Source organism: Tachypleus tridentatus, chromosome 13 (assembly GCF_004210375.1).
Source record: "Tachypleus tridentatus isolate NWPU-2018 chromosome 13, ASM421037v1, whole genome shotgun sequence".
Classification (NCBI taxonomy): Eukaryota; Metazoa; Arthropoda; class Merostomata; order Xiphosura; family Limulidae; genus Tachypleus; species Tachypleus tridentatus.
In genome coordinates, this window is record NC_134837.1 from 60,432,038 (window position 1) to 60,452,300 (window position 20,263).

Sequence of the window (20,263 nt, forward strand, 5' to 3'; positions counted from 1 at the left end):
AGAAGGAATACAGAGCTAGTGACATAACCAATACATAATGAGAAGGAATACAGAGCTAGTGTGATAACCAATACATCATGAGAAGGAATATAGAGCTAGTGACATAACCAATACATCATGAGAAGAAATACAGAGCTAGTGCCATAACCAATACATCATGAGAAGAAATACAGAGCTAGTGCCATAACCAATACATTATGAGAAGGAATACAGAGCTAGTGACATAACCAATATATCATGAGAAGGAATACAGAGCTAGTGACATAACCAATACATCATGAGAAGGAATACAGAGCTAGTGACATATCCAATACATCATGAGAAAGAATATAGAGCTTGTGTCATAATCCAAACATCATAAGGAGGAGGAAGGAATAAAGTGATAAAAACAGCTCTGTGGAAATCGAAGACAAAATGTAACCATAAGAAGTATCATGAAACTTAGGGCTAGCACAGTAGCAAACAAAACCAGCTCTGTAGACACTGAAGATTATGAGGCCTGAATAAAAACGACCTTCAATAAAGAAAGAAAAAAGGATATGGTAGCTAAATTAGTCCTCTAGGATGAAGGTAGGAGTGGGGTATTATGAGTAAATGTGTGAAATAGAGTACTTAATTGCATATCTTGTTAGTAGCACACAATTAAACTCAACAGTTTTCAGTATTTCAGAGGTCAATATATTTGATGTAATGATTATTCTTGTAAATTTGCAATCATACACATTTAAGTTAATCCATCTTTACTTCAAAAGAAAAATATTGGAATATTACAATTCTTAACATGTTTAAAATAATATTACATACACATTTTTCAACCATGGTTTAATTCATAGCTTCTACATTATTACAAATAGATAATGAAGACTTCATAAGATCTAAAAAAATTCCAAATAAACATGTTCAGCAATAAATTTATCCAACCAAAGGTATATGTTTTATGGGTTTAGTATAATGGTGTTCACTCTTTATTCATGTATTTCTCAGGAATTTCAAGAAATCCAAAATTTATTAAGAATATTAAATAATTTGTTAGGTAATATATTAATTCAGGTCATTTAAAAATACACATCACACATATGTAGGAAATTGAACCCTCTCATGATGTAGACTTACAAATATGTACCAGATTTTCTCCTAATTATAATCTACAAGCAACGGCTGGATGATGATAATGAAGTAACTTTAAATCAGGACACATTTCTTCTTCTTTTTTTTCTTCACCTGCAGTGCTGCTCTTGTTGCCATTTCAAATACCTCTCGTACACCATCTTTGGTTTTTGCAGAGCATTCCAAATAACCAAAGGCATTGATTTTTTCGGCCATGGTACGGCCTTCTTCTGGCTTGACTGGCTCTTGTTTCATTTTGCCAAGCTCTTTGATGGTGTTTGGATCATTCCGCAAATCTTTCTTGTTTCCTACTAAAACAAGAGGGACATTGGGACAAAAGTGCTTGACTTCTGGTGTCCACTTTTCTTGGATGTTCTCTAGGCTATCCGGGCTATCAATACTAAAACACATCAAGATGACATCTGTGTCAGGATACGACAGAGGACGGAGTCTGTCATAGTCTTCCTGGCCAGCAGTGTCCCACAAAGCCAGCTCCACCTGTTGTGTAATAAAATAGAGTTTAACATCTGGAAATGAAAAAAACAACATCAAACAAACATGAAATTCACAGTAAACATAGAACTTTCTTACAATAACAATAAAATGTATACTTTAACACATCACCTTTCTTAAGAATGTTCTTTAATACATCTTTATGTATCTCCATATAATAAACTATTAACTTAAAACAGAGGTTAGGAAGAATGAAGAAGTGTGTGTGTGTGTGTGTGTGTGTGTGTGTGTACAAACAGAAAACAAGCAGTCAATATTAACACAAATCACCAAGAATACTGGTAGAAGCAAACATGGACTACTACTTAGTGAGGTCAAAGATATGCAAGCTTCACATATACACCTAACCAAGGTTGAGTGTATCTAAGGTGAATATAGGAAAGCACTATTTTATTATGGTAATAGGTCATTGCTTTGTTTCATCTGTTTGCAGATAAGACTGTCTCAATTACTATGCACTATTAATTCCATGAATTTCTGTTTACAGGAAGGAAAATGCATTTTAAGAAATAACTGATGTTTAATTTTGTTAAAGAAACAGTATATTTAGAGCATTATTATGGTCAGAGTAGAATGATTAACCATTTAATTATGGGTTCAGTATAATATACACAAGTTCAACTACACCATTTGCACACATTAAGTATTTGCTCTAACTTTTGATGCAGCATGTGTATCTTCATAAAAGTTGGTAGACTTTTAGCAAAGATTACAAGAACTTTGTGTACAAAAAATCAAATGTTTTAATGAAATATTTTTACTAAAGATTTGTTTGTGAATATAGTCTTTTTTATTATTAGTCTGAATGCAAAGTGATTTGATGTTATGATTAAAAAAACTATTCTTCATCCCAAAAATCCCAAATATTTGAGTGATCTCTAAAACTTCCTAAATACATTTCAAATGTTTGTTTTTAGTAAGACTTTATTTTGGGTTATTTTCTATACTCTATGTGAGGTCTGTCACTTGACCAACTTTGTAACCATTATAAAAACTTAAAAATATAAAGTATGCTTTTTTCATGCTAGAATAACAACATATTATCACATGAAAATACAAATGTTTAGTCTAAGTAGCTTAAGTCTCATAACGCTATATATTCATATATATTTATTTATTTTTTATGTTGGCATTCCAGTCCTGCCTAGCTAACATTACATAACATTGATATGGTGCATGTGTACTCACGTTACATATACAGTAATGTAAAACTGACCTTTAGTGTTCCCTGTCGTGGCCGTTTTTTAGTGGACCGGTATTTCGTAATATACAGACATATTTCAATTATTATACATTATATATATATATATATATATATATATATATATATATTTACAAATAAGTTATTAAAACTTATTTTTCTTAAAATATAGAACAATAAATGAAGTAAAACAAACAATTATCTCTTCTTGTTATAACCTTTGTAACTGGTTGTTGTTGGACATAGGTTGCTAAGCCCTTTAAAATTTCACACATGAAGGATATGAAAATTTTGTTTACAGTTTTATATATATTTGAATAAACAAAAACTCATAAATAACTACACTGATACAATAGAATGGAATTATGATCTACTAGGCTTAGTAAATAAGATTTTTTAAAAGTATGAAACATCAAGCAGACTACAATTACAAACTACCTTCTTGAAAACTTGGATAGAAAAATGTGGTAGTCTTTTCAAAGATAAAATTGGTGGGGAAAACCACTCTGGGGACATTCTAAGCTGTTGATTGGTTATTCACATGTTATATATTGAAGTGTATGCAAGGGACTGTTTCTAAAAATGGAAAGAGTTGAATGAGGCCCACCGTGTTTGATTCAATACACAAGTCACATCTTGGCAAAAACAAGATACGAAGTTGTTATGTTATATTATACTTTGATAATATCAGTAACTTTTGTTCTTAATTTGTATAAAATTATAGACTTAGTATTTTGACATCATAAACATCTAATTTTAAACAGTTCTGCATTCAATATATCATGCAACTCATTAAAATCTACATTTAAACGTGTTCTTCTAATATTTACTTTTAAATTAAGAAATTAACTCATATAAAGTTTGAATTAGAATATATAATTTGATTCCAAACTTACTGATATAAATTCGAAAAATAGTATTTTAATAAGTCAACAAATGTGATGACATGACCTTTGACCTGTGACCCATCGTGAAAGGGTTAACTGATGTTTAAAACTGCTGTTAATTTTGTGTAGTATCTTAGTGTCATTATGGTTAGAGAAAAATGATTTTATTATCTAACCTGAAAAAAAGCATGTGTTATCATTATTAGACATCCATGACATAATTAACGGAATGATAATGGCAAGTAAATAGCAAAAACAAAATAACATAATGCTTTGTCACAGAGATCATTGTCCATGTACATAAGAATTTTATTCATCACATTTTTCACTTCCTTGCCTTATGTGGTTTATTGAGTGTTTCCTTGTTCGAAACTCTCAGAAACCATTTAGATCAGGAATCCTGACAAATGCCATACAACATTCCCTAAAAAACACACATTAATAGCTTGAGGTCTGTTATACCTACTGTTCTTGTACTTGGTTCACTACTTGGAATGGTTTAGTTACTTAGTTTCTCTGAGAATAATACACTGTTCATCTTTTATTTGGCAATTATGAAGGATATTTAAGTCATAAACAATAAAAAACACTGTATGGAATGTGAGTTTTCCATACTCACTATATGTAAAGCCAGTAATGTCAGTTTTCCATACCTACTGTACATATAGCTGGTAATGCCAGTTTTCCATACCCACATTACATATAGCTGGTAATGCCAGTTTTCCATATCCACCGTACATATAGCCCACTTAGAGTCTCTTTCAAAATTGCCATATCTATTTTAATGACATTTTGTAATATGTTGTGCCATCTCTCATGAAACTTTCATGATAAAGCCACATACTTAACAATAATGTGTATAAAAAATAACAGTAAGCTGAAATGTTTGCCCAATGCCCTTGTTCTAAAAGAAGCTATCTTTAAGTTAAAATACCCTGAACTAAGGATAAGGATGGAATTTATTGTGTAGAGACAGACAGAGGTACTCAAGTTGAGAAGTAGAGACAAGTGATGAACAGAAGTGTCCAGACTACTCACTGTACCCAAAAAATAGCTGAAAGGCCAAGGATGATAATGAAGAAAGTAAATGGGCAACATCAATCCTTGATAATAATGCCCATAAAACACTTGGAAGCAACAATGGACAGAGAAAAGGAGATGGATGAAGTCACAACAACGTATGAGCCCAGAACCAAAAAGAGAATGGAAGCTGACAATCTGACCATTGTGGAAGTTAGCAAAGAACCCAATTCACCCACAAATTAGTGTAAGGAATGCTCAGAGGCTTCAGACAAAAGTCTGATAGAAGACAAATACCTCAGAACAAGAGCAATGGTCAGAAAAATGCAAAAAAATTCAGATCTGTGCAAACTTAATACAGTCTCCAGTCCTGAATCCCTTATGTCCAAAAACAGATCTAGCCTTTTTGAATCTAAATAGATGTCCTTCTGGATGATAAACCCAAGAATTCTGTTACAAGGAAGGAGTAAACTCAAAGGCAACTGAGAAAGTCTCAAAACCTTACACACCTGAGTGAAAATTGAAGAAAGGAGCAGGAGATGGTTGATCCAAACTGACCTTGTAAAGAGCTAACTTAGTAAAAGAAATTGTCAGAGAAACAAGTCCAAATTCCCCCAGAAAGTCTTGGAACATCAAGAAAAGCAGCTTCAAAACCCAAAGAAGAGATTCCTAGGCCAAATCTATGTATTCATCTCACAATGAAGCAAATCATGGGCAACCTCAACCAAGAGGGACTCCCACCCCAGCTGTTGAGGGATGCTAGATACTATAACTGGAACAGGGTGGGTCTGGTTGGTTGGTTGGTTTGGTATTTTATGGCACAAAGCAACTAGGCTACCTGTACCAAAAGACTGGTAAAAAAATTGAAAATTAAAAAGGAATTAAGTTAAAAAATGGTTAAAGTCCAATTTTTGAATTAAAAACTTAAAGTGTTAAAAAGGTCATTGGTCCTTAAAAATAAACATTTGTTAGGAGAAGTGTCCAGCATCAGGGGTAAAACTGTGAATAAAATATGTCTAAAACAGTGCCTTCGTTCAGAGTCCTAACAATGACAATAATAAAATGTAGACTATTGTGACTTGAGTGTCAGAGACCATACTTTGGTGCATCAGTCCCAGATAAGAGAACACAATGAGTTAAAAACTGTCACCAATGCATAGTCTAGTTAAGACAACTTCCTCCCAATCCTCATGGAAAGAAGATGGCCAAAGTCCAATACAGGGTTTTAACTGGAAAAGCTTGTTATAATACTGCTCACTCAAAGTTGCTGCCAGCTGGTGAAGAGTTGAGTCTTGAATACAGGACTATAGTTCATGTATGGAACAGGCATGGAAGTGATAGCACCAGAGGAGAAGACTAAGTTGCAGCCTCAGCATGCTTATTCCTGCAAATACAAATGTGGCCTTGTATCCAGAAGAACTAGATAGAAGGGGATGTTAAAGAGAAATGGGAAGGTTGGTTTTGAACAAGGTAAGAACTAATGTGCACCAATTCCAGAGCCAATAAAGAGTTGGTTGGTTGATTTAGTGTTTTATGGCACAAAGCAGCTAGGCTATCTGCACCAAACATATGGTAAAAAGGTAAAGTAAAGTAATTTAGTAAAATTCATAAAAGGATATTAAGGTAAAAGAAACATAAATAGCATAAAGCCAAAGTGTACATCTAGTCTACAATGTTAAGAGAAAAACTACAGTATTAGAAGTCGTAAAGAACTTTCTGTAGCATAATTGCAATTATCATAACTCACCAGGAAGACTAACAGGTAGGTACAAAAACCACGTCAGACACCTCAAGTTGGCCTTTCCAGTCCTGGTTCCGAGTTATTTGACATTATGGCCATTTTAAAAAAGTAGAGCAAAAAAAGTTTTAAAAGACATGTAGGAAAATTTTAATAACTCCCTAGGATGACTGATAGGTAGTTCAAACAGCAGTGTTAGTAACCTGAAGTTTGCCTTTCCAGTCCTGGTTTTGAGTTATTTAACGTTACAGCCATTTTCTAATTTCAAATCGAACTAGATGGATTGTGATTCTTAAAAGGGAGCCACATTAAAAAAGGTTTAATGTATAAATTAAAAAACTTAAACAGCATTAAAAAGATTAATGGTCTTTAAAAAACTGAAAACTTTACCAAGGTGGATGGTCACCATCACCAATAACACTGCCTAACATTATGGACAAATCTTGGAACAGAACATGTTTAAAATGGTGCAGTTGTTGAGAGTTGTAATGATGGCAAGAAAGTAAAATGTGTCTTATTGTGATCTGAGTATTACACAGACTACACACTGGTGCATTAGTTCCAGATAAAAGAAAACAATGAGTTACAAACTGTAACCAATGCGTAGTCTAGTTAGAACAACTTCCTCTTTCCGATCCTTATGGAAGCAAGATGGCCAAAGTCCAATATAGGGTTTTATTTGGAAAAGATTGTTTTCGCATTGCTCACTCAAAGTCGACTGCCAGCTGGTACGGAGCTGAGCTTTGAATACAGGACCATAGTCCATGTATGGAACAGGCACACCGGTGATAGTGTCAGAGCAGATCGATTTAGCTGTGGTGTAGGCAAGCTCGTTCCTGTGAATACGAATGTGGCCTGATATCCACAAAACTGATACAAGTAAATGTTAAAGAGAGATGGGCAGTTGGTTTTGAATATCGGTGAGAACAGGGTGTGACCTAACGTAAAGCAATTCCAGGGCCAGTAGAGAACTAAGTGAGTCAGTGTAAATAGTGCAGTTTGAGTACTGCTTAGCTTCTATGTGATCCAGAGCAAGAGAAATGGTGTACAGTTCAGCAGTGAACAAAGAAGCTGTAGAGGGTATTCTGCACACAACCACCAAACTGCAACAAACCATGGCAGAGCCCACAGTCATCTGATTTTGAACCATCCATATAAATAGGAATGCAAAGATGGTTCAAGAAATGTTCAGCAAATAAAAGAAGGTACTTCTAATTGGAAGTATCTGCTTTTCTCAGATGACTTAAAGAAAGGTTATATTTGGAGACTGTAATAAGCCATGGTAGGATGGGCTGACCAGTGGATAAAACAATGTTATCTAAAAAACAGATCTAATTCATCCAACTGCACCTAGATATGAAGGCTAAAAGAAACAATGGCAGACTGTCTGTTCTGAAAAAGTATGGCCTACCGAGGAAGGAAAATAAAACTCCAGGTGAGATGCTTTGGTAAGGAACGAAGTTTCGAAGCATATAGTAAAGACATGCAAACAGCAGAAGTGCAAAGAAGGTTCATGAAACTCTATGCATAAGCTCTGAACTAAGGAAGTGTGGAAAGCCCCAGTGCAGAGGTGAAGTCCTTGATGACGAAAGGGGTCCAGCATCTTTAAGGTCCAGCCATATACCAGTGATCCATAGTCAAGTTTCGATCGAATAAGAGCATGATATATCTTTAGCATGGAACATCGATTTGTTCCCCAAGTGGTGGTAGAGAGGACACGAGGGATGTTCAGTGCTCTTCTACATTTGACCCATAGCTGCTTCATGTGTGGTATAAAGGTCAGCTTAGGTCAAAGATAAGCCCCAAGAACTTTGTTTCAGAGACGATAGGCAGCACAACTTCCCCCAATACAGAGTTCAGGATCAAAGTGAATATACCATTGGCAGCCAAAGTACGTGCAAACAGTTTTAGAGAGAGAGAGAAAGTAAAGCCGTTTGCTGTGGTCTATTTCAGTAAATGACTGAGGGCAGTCTGTAGCTGCTGCTCAATATACCTCAGGTTCGAAGACTGACATGAGGTGTGAAAGTCGTAGATACAGAACCTGTTTGCAACAGTGAGAGGGAGTTGTTTAGTGATGGCATTAATTTTTATACTGAAAAGTGTGGCATTCAAAACACAGCCTTAAGGGACTCCAAGTTCCTGTAGAAAAGAAAGGGAAAGTGTCAATCCCACATGAACTTGGAAACTCCTGTTAATTAAAAAATTAATAAAAATGGGCAAATGTCCACATAACCCATATATATGGAGGTCTCGCAAACTGCCATACCTCTATATTGTATCATAAGCCTTTTCAAAGTCAAACAATATTGATACAAGACGTTGTCATTTGAGAAATACTTCTCTGACGTTTCAAGTAGAATCAGGTGGTCCATGGTGGAGCGCTGTTGTTGGAACTCACACTGGGTGAGTGAGAGGAGGTTGTTTGATTCAAGGAACCAAACAAGATGAGCATTAACCATTATCTCCAAGGTTTTACAGAGACAGATCGTCAGAGCAATTGGATGGTAGTTTGAAGGAATCTTGGGATCTTTCCCAGGCTTAGAGAAAGGTAGGATAGTAGCCTGGTGCCAGGCATCAGGGAAAAACATTCTCCTGTCAGATCCAGTTAAAAATAATCAGAAGAATAGCAAGAAGCAGGAGATAGATGGTGCAGCATATCATAGCTTAAATCATCAGGTCCAACCGATGAACTGCCAGACTGATGAAGGACCAGTTTGAGTTACACCAGTGTAAAGGGACGATTATAGTCACAGAGACAAGCAGCTCAAAAGGAAAGAGGTGATTGCTTTGCCCGATTCTTGATGTCTAAGAAGGTGCAGGAGGAAGCAGAAGTGCTAGATACCTGGTAAAAGCTTTCACCTAGAGTATTGGCAATGCTCCAGGTAGCAGCTACTTCCTGGCCATCAGAGAGCAAGATCGAAAAGGGGACAGAATTATATTGCCAACTGACCTTTCAAATCTTGTCACATATGACTTTAGAACTGGTAGTAGAAGATATGCCAGTTGTAAACATAATCCATGATTCCTTCTGACTTTGACATTTTACCCACCAAGCATGTGCATGGGGCCGCTGGAAACCGATGCAGTTCAAGAATGTGAGATATCTACAAAAAGTATCCCAGGCCCATTTTGGAGCCTTCCATGCCACGTGGCAGACAAGATTCCATCACAGACAAGGATATAGTGGAAAACGTGTCGAGGTTTTACGAATACACTGAGCAGCTGCTTGTATAATACAGTCAGTTGCTACTACTACACAGTCGTCTATTGATGGCTTACAGACGATGGTAAGATCAAATTCTGTAAGAGCAGTAAAAGAGGGCCAGTTTGACTGATCCAGCTTCCACCAGGGCACACGGGTCAAGTGGCAATGACCACAACCAGTCTCTCTAAAATTATAGAAAAATGATCATTGCTTTGTAGATTGTCAACCATCCATGAAAAATGGGAGAATAATGAAGGGGAACAAATTGAGAGATCAATAGCAGTAAAGGAGTAACTAGGTGTATGAAAATAAGTACAAGGACCAGTATTGAAAAGAGAAAGGTTGTGATCAGAGAGCATACGCACCACAGAGTGGCCCCTCCTATTAATAACAGCACTTCCCCAGAGTGGATGATGCCCATTAAAGTCCCCCAGGATTAAAAAGGGAGACAGCAACTGTTCAATGAGAGCATCAAGGTCTGATTGATCATATGTCTCTCCAAGCAACAGGTAGAGAGAACAAACAGTGATGGTATGACCCAAGGAAACATGGATGCCTATGGCTTCCAAGGGTGGGACGAGTGCATGGAGGAATGGCACTGTTGGTTGATCAGCATGTGCACACCTTGTTTTTGCCACTTCTTTGTACAGAAACTGCCAAAAGGTGACTGTATTGGCAGGTTTCAGAAATGTTTCCTGTAAGGAAAAACATACAGGATGGTAGGAAGCAATCAGTGTTTTGATGTCATCCAATAGGTATATCTGCAATTGCCTTTGAATTCAAGAGGAGTTCACTGTATTGAGATGTGGATGTTTCCACCAATATGTCACCAGATTGAAGCTTCTTTACTGACTTTGGAGAGCCAGCAAATCCCTCCGGTCTCTTCTGAATAAAAAAAGGGGGACATTTGCCCTAATGTTTTTTCTAAAAGAGAATATAGGATAAAAAATGAGGTACAACAGATGGTATAGATGTTAAAAATTGCTGCTCAGGATCTGCAGGACGTGGTCATTTACCTATGGACTGTTTTTTATGATTTTATTTAAGTTTTTATTTGGAGGATCCATAATAAAGAGTGAAATTTCAGTGCCCACTGACCCCACCACCCACCATGGAATCCTATGAGGGGATGCACTACAATGTCAAACAAGGACACTGCAGCAACACCAGGGTTTCATAAGCACTATACCCAAACACTAGCATTAGATACAATGTCCACAACTCCTGTTGAGAACTTCCAACATTGGTACTTGGTTGACCCTAGCCCAAGTGGACCAGCCGACTGATCCAAGGGGGGCCACCCATCTACAGGAATTCAAGACAAAAGTGGTGTGTTAGGGTTGGACCCCTCCTCCCTTTCATGGATCACCATGTGCAGCAAACACTTGGGTGGATGTTTAGATCTCAGAGGAGGCAAACTGAAAGAACAGAACCTTCCCTGGGAGGTCACCTCACCATGTACAGGAATACACAATGAGGGGCCATTAGAGAGCTATGCGAATTAGTATAAATAGTGCAATTCGAGTACTACTTAGCTTCTATACGATCCACAGCAAGAGAAATGGCATACAATTTTGCAGTGAACAAAGAAATTGTAGAGAGGATCTTTTGTGCAACTCCCTAACCACAACAAACCATGGCAGAGCCCAGAGTCACTTGATTTCGAACCATCAGTGTAAATGGGAATGGTAGGATGGTTTGAAAGATGATCGGTAAACAGAAGACAGTACTTCCAATCGGGAATATCCAACCTTCTCAGATGACTCAAAGAAAGGTCACACTTGGGGATGGTAATAAGCAATGTTGAGATGGGCTGACCTGTGGATATAGCAATGTCACCAAAAGACAGACCCAATTCATCCAACTGCACCTGGATACAAAGACCAAAAGGAGCAATGGCAGACCATCTGTTTTGAAAAAGCATGACCCACTGAGGAAGGAAAACACAACCCCAAGTGGGATGATGTAGTATGGATCAAAGTTTCAAAGCTTACAGTAAAGACAGCTGCAAATGGCAGAGGTTCATGATGGCAAGACAGATCTTCAGCATAGAACATTGATCTGCTCCCCAAGAGATGGAAGAGAGGACATGGAGAATGTTCAGTGCCCTTGTAAACTTGACTCATAGCTGCTTAATGTGTGGTATAAAGGTCAGCTTACGGTCAAAGGTAATCCCCAAGAACTTTGTCTCAGGGACCATAGGAAGCACAACTTCATCGACATGGAGTTTCTGGAGGGGGGAATACCCTTTAGCAGCAAAAGTGCATGCAAACAGTTTTAGAGAGAGAAAAGGTAAAGACATTTGCTGTGGTCCACTTCAGTGAATGACTGAGTAAATGGCCATGCAACCCATATGAGTGGAGGTCTCACAAAATGCCATACACACAGTATTGTAAGCCTTCTCAAGGTTCAAGAACACGAATACAAGATATTGTTGCTTGAGTTTCAAATCGAATCAGGTGGTCCATGGTGGAGAGCTATTGTTGGAACCCATACTGGGTGGGTGAGAGGAGGTTGTTTTAATTGAAGAACCAAACAAGATGACCATTAACCATTCTTTTTAAGATCTTACAGAAAAAGTTTGTCAAAAAAATTGGATGGTAGTTTGAAGGAATTTTGGGATCCTTCCCAGACTTAGAGAAAGGTAGAACAATAACATGGTGCCAAGCATCATAAAAAGTATTCTCCTGCTAGATCTGGTTAAAATCAACCAGAAGAATATCAAAAGAAACAGGAGAGAAATGGGACAGCATCTTGTAGTGTACATCATCAGGTCAGACCAATGAAGAGCAAGCTTGAGCTCACTCAGTGTAAAAGGGTGATTACAGTCGTAGAAATGATCAGCCTGAAAGGAAAGAGGCAATCACTTTGCCTGAGTCTTGATGGCTAAAAAGGTGGGGGATGCTTGATACTTGCAAAAGCTTTTGTCCAGATGCTCTGGGTATCAACTTACCAACCACAGAAAAGTAAGATCAAAAGAGGGACAGAAGTATACTGCCTACTGACCTTCTGAATCTTGTCCCATATGACTTTGGAATTGGTGGTAGAAGAGGTGCTGTTTGTGAATTTAATCCAAGATTCCTTCTAGCTATGATGTCTTACCTACCAAGCATGTGCACAGGCCTGCTGACATGTAACATGGCAGGAAAGTGTGGATACCTATGAAAGGTATCCCAGGCCCATTTTTGAGCCTTTGCCATGTAGCAGGCAGGATTTCACCATGGATGAGGATGCCATAGAAACTGTGTCAAGATTTTAGGAATAGATTGAGCAGTTGCTTAGATAATACAGTCAGTTACTGCTGCCACACAGTCATCTACTGATGACAGCACCAAGTCTTGAAAGAGCAGTGAAAAAGGGCCAGTCAGCTTGGCCCAACTTCCACTGGGGCATGAGTCAGGTGACATCAACCATAGCCAGTGCCTTTGAAAATGATCACCCTCTTGCGAGTTTCTGTAAACCCTCTATGAAAAGTGAGAATGAGAACCAGTATTGAAGAGAAAAAGGTTGTGATATGAGAGCATACTCTCTATGGAGCAGCCCCTTCAATCAATTAATATCAGCACCTCCCCCGAGGGCATTATGTTCATTAACATATCCCAAGATTAAAAAGGGAGACAGTAACTGTTCAATCAGAACATCAAGGTCTGATTGATCATAGGAGACAGGTAAAGAGAGCAAGCAGTGATGGTATGACCCAAGGAAACATGGATGGCTCTGGCCTCCAAAGGTGTATTGAGTGGCACATGCTGGACAACCAGCAGAGCCACACCTCTCTGCATCTTGGGACCAGAGATAAAGATGGACCCAAGGAAATGCTTAAACCCAAAATCAAAGGAATTGATCTAGGGAGCTGCTAGAAAAATGGTGGGCATAGAGATGGGTTTTGACATTGATTCATCAACTTTCTTGACCACTGAGGGCAGAAGACTTCTCACATGGTTTGAAAAGGACTCTGTCTGCAGCAAGGAGAGATGTGTTTGTACTCCCAATGTGGCAGTGGAATGGAGTGCAGCAGCATACATCTGAGATAGAGGGGTGGACAGTAAATAAGATGGGTGAGAGCCACTACAATGTACACTACACACTTGTAGGCATCACAGTGCCTGCTACCAAAACTAGCACACATCAAGGAACCATGGCATGATGTCTTTGAGCAAAAAAACTGCTGACGTTGGAAAAATCTGAGAGAGTTTGAAATATATGATCATACTTTGCAATTTAAATAACCTACCTTGATGGTGGCAGGTGGATGAGGTGATGTGAAACTCAAAATTAGGACATTGGTCAGCATCATAATTCCATCTTTGTGAGTGGAGATATGCCTCACTACAGAAACTCTTTGGGTGGAAAAATGAATGATTTTTGACTTGGAGATGTTCTTTAAATCCCTCTCAGCAGTAACTCCTTCTGACATTCAAAGTAACATGGGAAGTAACCTCAATGGACATATCTCCAATAGCATTCAAACACAAGAGCAGTTCACTATGTTTTGGAGTGGATGTTTCCACCAATATATCACAAGTACAAAGCTTTTGGACTGACTTTGGAGAGCCAGCAAGCCCCTCTAGTCTCTTCTGAATAAGAAAGGGAGACACCTGCTCTAAAGATTTGTTTGAAAAAGAATGAAATGTCAGAAAATGAGGTACAGGTGTTGAAGATTGCTGTTCAGAAGCTTCAAGACATGATTTACCTATGGCCTTTTTTTTTTTATTATTTTACTTTCATTTGGGGTATCCATAATAAAGAAGTAATATTTCAGGGCCCACTGACCCCACCCACCAGGGAGCCCTAAGAGGGGATGCACTACAATGCCAAACAAGGACACTGCAGCAACACCCAAGTTTCATGAGCATTATACCCAAACAATAATATAACCAGGAACAATACATAATCAGAATAAAAACAAGACTAAATGATTTTTTGAAAAAAGGTATTATATTATGTGAGTGAAGTGCTTATATATAGTATGATAGAGGGTACATTGACAAATATTGCAAAGGGGCAGTTAGGTGGAGTATAAAAGACTGGAACAAGTAAACCCAATGCTCAGAGTAGTAAAGTTGAAAACCTGATGGTAGAGGAATAGCTATAAGTGTCAGCAAATGGCAAGTATGTTTAGGAACTATTTTGATATTTTTATATGATATAAAGGGCCATGAATTTATAAACCATGATTACTTAGCTCCTTCATTATGGGTTGAGTAAAATCCAATAAACCATGATGAGTTAGCCCCTTCATTACAGGTCAAGTGGAATCCACCAAACCATGCTTACTTAACCCCTTCATTACAAGTTGAGTGGAATCCACCAAACCATGGTTACTTAACCCCTTCATTACAAGTTGGGTGGAATCCACCAAACCATGATTACTTAGCCTCTTCATTATGGGTCCAGTGGAATCCACCATACCATGGTTACTTAACCCCTTCATTACAAGTTGAGTGGAATCCACCAAACCATGGTTACTTAGCCTATTCATTACAAGTTGAGTGGAATCCACCAAACCATGATTACTTAACCCCTTCATTATGAGCCCAATGGAATCCACCAAACCATGATTACTTAACCCCTTCATTACAGGTCCAGTGGAATCCGCCTTTAGTCGTGTTTTAGTAGACTAGTGTTTTGTAAAAGACAGTTATGATTTAGTTATGATACATAATATATGGTATACATTATTACTATTTACAAAGAAGTTTGAAACTTGTTTTCTAAAAACATAGAACAGTAAATGAAAAACAGAATTAAACAATTATCTCTTCTAGTTATGACCTGTATTCAATTGCAGCTTGTTGGAGGATAGTAAGCCTTAAGACATTTCACAAATGGAGGGTGTTAATTTTTTTTTTTAGGTTTTATATACATAAATATACACACACACACATCTGTATAACCAAAAATCATAAATTATTGTACTAATACTATAGAATTACATAAGCATTTGTCTTGAAAGAAAAAATGATGATGTTATATTTAAAGTGGTTGATAAGACCATTAAGGACATTCTGAGCTTGTGATTGGTTATTCATGTCATATATACAAGTGTATATATAAGGAACTGTTTGGAAAAAAACAAGTGAGTGGGGTCACCATGTTTTACTGAGTACATTATCAATATATGAGCCGATAGAAAAAATAGGATTTTCTTGTTTCAGATTCTAGCTCGTTGATATCTAGCTGAAGTTCCTAATTTTTATAAAACAATAGACTGATATCACAAACATCTAGTATAAACATACCACACGACTCATTAAAACAAATTAAATAATTTATAATACAAAGATTTGAATTATATTACATAGTTTGATACAAACTTATTGACATAAATTTATAAAATAGCAGTTCAATGAAACTTTGAAGCAAGTGAACAAATCTGATATGGTCTTTGACCTGTATGGAAAGGGTTAAAGATGAAGTAGAACCAGTTGACTACATGTGAACTATAAATAAGGATTGTGCAAAACAAAAAAAGTAAGATACAATTAAGTAGCTTTCTATAACATTTCTTTCAAAGAACCTATGAAAGCCTAACACGAAAACTCTGAAAACATCTGTATAAACAAAATTATTAAATTAACCAACATAAAACAGTATATATCACAACAGTGAATATAGCACATGAATGTTTGTAGTTAAAACAGGAAGTAATATGTTGAAAGGGAACGAGAAGACGCAGACTACAAGAATGTTAAGGAATTGACATCAGAAACATACTATTAGAAAATAAGGAGAAATGTGAACAGAAACTTTAATTTGACACATATATTGATAAACACAATGAAATTTCACTTTCACTATGTAAAACTTACAAAACTCTTGCTATAGTTTTGATACATTCATCATGTGCATACAAATAGTTTATAGAAAATGATGAGTACTTGTCTTTAAACATTAACTTGCAATATTACTGTCTTACTGTTTTATTCAAGTTTAATAGACAATCTTCACTTGGCAGAGTAATACCAACCTCATGCCATAAAGAAAAAAACCTCAGTACAGTATTCAGATTTCAGACCAAAGATTTTCAAAACATCATCCTCTACAACAGATAGTTGCTGCCTGTGCAACTAAGTTTCATCATGAATATGTCACCTAGACAATCTTTACAGTTTGTGCTCTGTTTGTCGGAGTAGAGCTAAGAGAATGTAATGGTTTATTTAAATACATATTGATTATAATTCAACAGAAACAATATTTCCTTTATATGAATCACTACTTAGGCCTAACTAGAAATATTTGCAATTTTTGGTTACCTTTGCTGAGAAGTTGCATTGCTTTGTTCAATGTGTTTGGAGTAAGGATATCAGAATTATACTAGAGATGGAAAGGCTGTCTTATGAAATCAGATTAGGAAGCCTTAACTTGTTTCTCTTGAGAATAGAAGGATAAGTGATGATCTCATTGAATTCACAAGTTTATCTGAGGAAAGGCCTTTGATTTCCTTGTGTTGTATTCTACAGATACTAAGACACAACTTTAGGATTAAAAATATAATGTAGGCTCCAGCTGATGCAACTTTATTAACTAGGGAAGCTGCTCTTGGCTGTGAACTGAAATGCAGAACTTACAATAGTTTTACATTGAAATAGACAAATAAGGCTCTACTTAAATTTTGAGTTTTTCTCAGTTGTAGGTGTACAGAGATCAAATGGTCTCTTATTATTTGTAATGTTAAGAAACATTAATTAAGGTGACCTTGTTCAAAGTGGTAGAAATAGAAATTCTGATATAAATTCAAAGTTTTAACTGCTTCCAAAAGCCATGCTGAGAATCATTAATTAAACATCAATTTGCCAAATGATATTCTGACAACAGATTACTCATAGCAGAAGACAAACTACTAAACATATAATAGTTATACTACAGTTTCTTGAAAATTTACCACTTTCATTTTTACTTTTTTCAATAATGGGTTAGCCATAAACTTCAAAAGACCAAATGGTTCCTTCTTGTCCTTAAGAAGCTATATTATTTGTAATCTTAAGCTTACGATAACACACTAACAATTATTATTGATGTAAATGAAAGTCTGATGCATAATAATTAAACTTGTATTTTTACGTTATTTTAGAGAAGACCGACCTGTTTCCCATCGACTTCGATGTCAGCTACGTAGTTTTCGAAAACAGTTGGTACATAGACTTCTGGAAACTGATCTTTACTGAAGACAATTAGCAAGCACGTTTTACCACAAGCACCATCCCTACGATAACTAATTTCTTCCTAATGGCAGCCATAGTACTTAGCTTACTTTTTTGGTATTGGAGCCGAAGTCTTGAAAAAACAAACAACTCTTAAGTTAAAGCCTTAATAAAGGGACTTATAATCACAAAACGTGAAATCACTGATTAAACTTTCTCGGCTAAATGTATACTGAAACTAAAGTAATAAACGTGGTTGTCATCGGATAATCTGCAAAATATTTAATACCTATCACGTCAGTCCCAGAAATTTTAAAATTTTAGTACCATAAACTACGAATTCACTCTTTTTGGGTGAATCATGCAATGACACTGCCATCTAGTAGTGGACACTCCTTAGCTTTAATGAATTTAACTTTTATTTTATTATTTTTATATTTAAAGGACGCCAAAATAGCTTGTTCAGGAATTTTTTCAAATATTATATTCTGCTAAAAATACTTGGTTTCGTTTCTCTTTGTATGTGACGAGCTAAATGCTAACGAATGGTCTAATCTTCTTGCTTTCTTGCAATTAATACACATACTTCTTCCCGATAAATTTTCTTGAAGAGTTTTATATAGTTGGTCAAATTCTTTTGGAATATTTGGTGAAAATAATATCAAGTAGAGACCACATAGTGATAACGAATTGATTAATTACTTCAGTAACTCTTCTACATCTTAAGTTTTCCAGTAGGCCTAGTATAATTCTCGTTTTTTCAACATAAATTTCGAAAATAACTTACAAATACGCTTAGGTGTATGAATTTCCCACTAATTAACCAATAACAATCACACTATATAACTCATTGTTTAATTGAATCGCTGTTTACCTTACTAACTGTCACTGACTCAAATCATTCACTAAATATTCATTTAACTTATTTAACTCACGAAGTCATTTTTATATTTAACTAGAAATTTATGGATAATTAAATAGCCCTTAACATTCATGAAATTTCTAGATCTTAGATTATCATAACATGCTTCTTCCAGCAAACAAACATTAATGTATTTCAATATGGCCGGTATGGATATTAAAACTTTTATTAAATATAGTACAACATTTCGACCTTCCTAGGTCATCTTCAAGTATTTTTTTTGTCAATCTGAAGATGACCTAGGAAGGTCCAAAACGTTGTACTCTACTTTATTTTAGTAAAAGTTTTAATGCCCATACAAGCTGTCTTGAGATACATTTTGCTTCAGGTGACTTTTCGTCACCACGAAACAAACATTGATTTCATTCCATATTCCAGGATTAATAACTGCTTTTCTCAGACTGGGTGTGAGGCAATATTGCTCAATACTGCACGTTGTGTGAGTAGGTCGGCAGCAACTTTGTTCATTTTAGTACAGGTGATGTCTAAAGGTTATGGCCTCGGTTAAGTTCTAATGAAATTGACTAGCCACTTGATAAATGCAAGGTTTCCTGTTGCAGTTATACATCCTTAAATAAAACCTTGAAGAGTAAGTCAGTGAGAGTTTTCAGTAAAAGTGTCAATCTGTCACGATCTGAAACAAATACACCATCGTGAAGAGGGACAGTTGAACACCAACCTTCATGAGTACCTTTTTGACTCTAAAAGAAGTCCCCTCCTAGATACAGAAATTTAGTAAATGCTGTAAAAGTACACGAGTTCTATCTAGTTAGAACTATCGATAAAGGGAAAAGCGCTGATGACTTCTGGTGCACCAAGAATGGCTAACCGTGTTCTTCGTAGGGGGACTGAACTTGGTTGAAGGAAAGCATAAACATCTAAAACTTTTGTGGTGATATGTCATTTGGTGAGTATACGACCAGATGAGACGGTCTGTAAAGGATTGCAAGATTTATACCAATCAGAGCCATTCAACCCCTATTTATGACAGAAACAGGAACATTACAGAGAGACTGGAGGCATTGTTGGTGAACAATATTTGTCAAACAGAGCTACCTTAAAAGTAGGTTGGACATTAAGTGCTAAATGACAAAATAAGTGGATCACGGACAGTTGTGAACTCCACGAGCTGGAGATGTACTGTTTTTTATGCGTTATGTAATCATGAACTATGCAGGATCTTGGGGTTTGAGCAGAGCCACTGAATGACCCACTAAGAGCACCTTCTTGTTCTGTTTCCTTAGAGAAGTGGCTTAGCACTTGCCAGAGTATCAGAGTTCCCTGCCATACTGTGCCCACAATATTGAAAATATATTGGTCAGAAGAAGGTGGGGAAGTTAAGAAGGAAATTGTCTGACCAAAAACCATGGTTTTTCGTAAGCATGCTTAACAGATTTTTGTTCCTGCTGAGACTTAAAGGTACAGTGAGGGAGAAATTGGATCGTTTTTGAAGGATTTCACCTGGAATGACTACTGGACTATGGAATAAGCTGTACAATACCTGGTTCTGAATCTAAACAGTTTGG

General features: G+C 36.5%; 1 protein-coding gene across 1 annotated transcript; it reads right to left on the minus strand.

Moving 5' to 3' along the window:
• Window positions 1–805: 805 nt before the first annotated feature.
• LOC143236221 (ras-like GTP-binding protein Rho1) lies at window positions 806–18,182 on the minus strand. The gene is given in 3 exon segments (XM_076474500.1): window positions 806–1,605; window positions 17,757–17,878; window positions 17,881–18,182. Coding segments are annotated over 3 exon segments (576 nt in total). The 5' UTR covers window positions 17,912–18,182; the 3' UTR covers window positions 806–1,182.
• Between the last annotated feature and the right edge of the window lie 2,081 nt (window positions 18,183–20,263).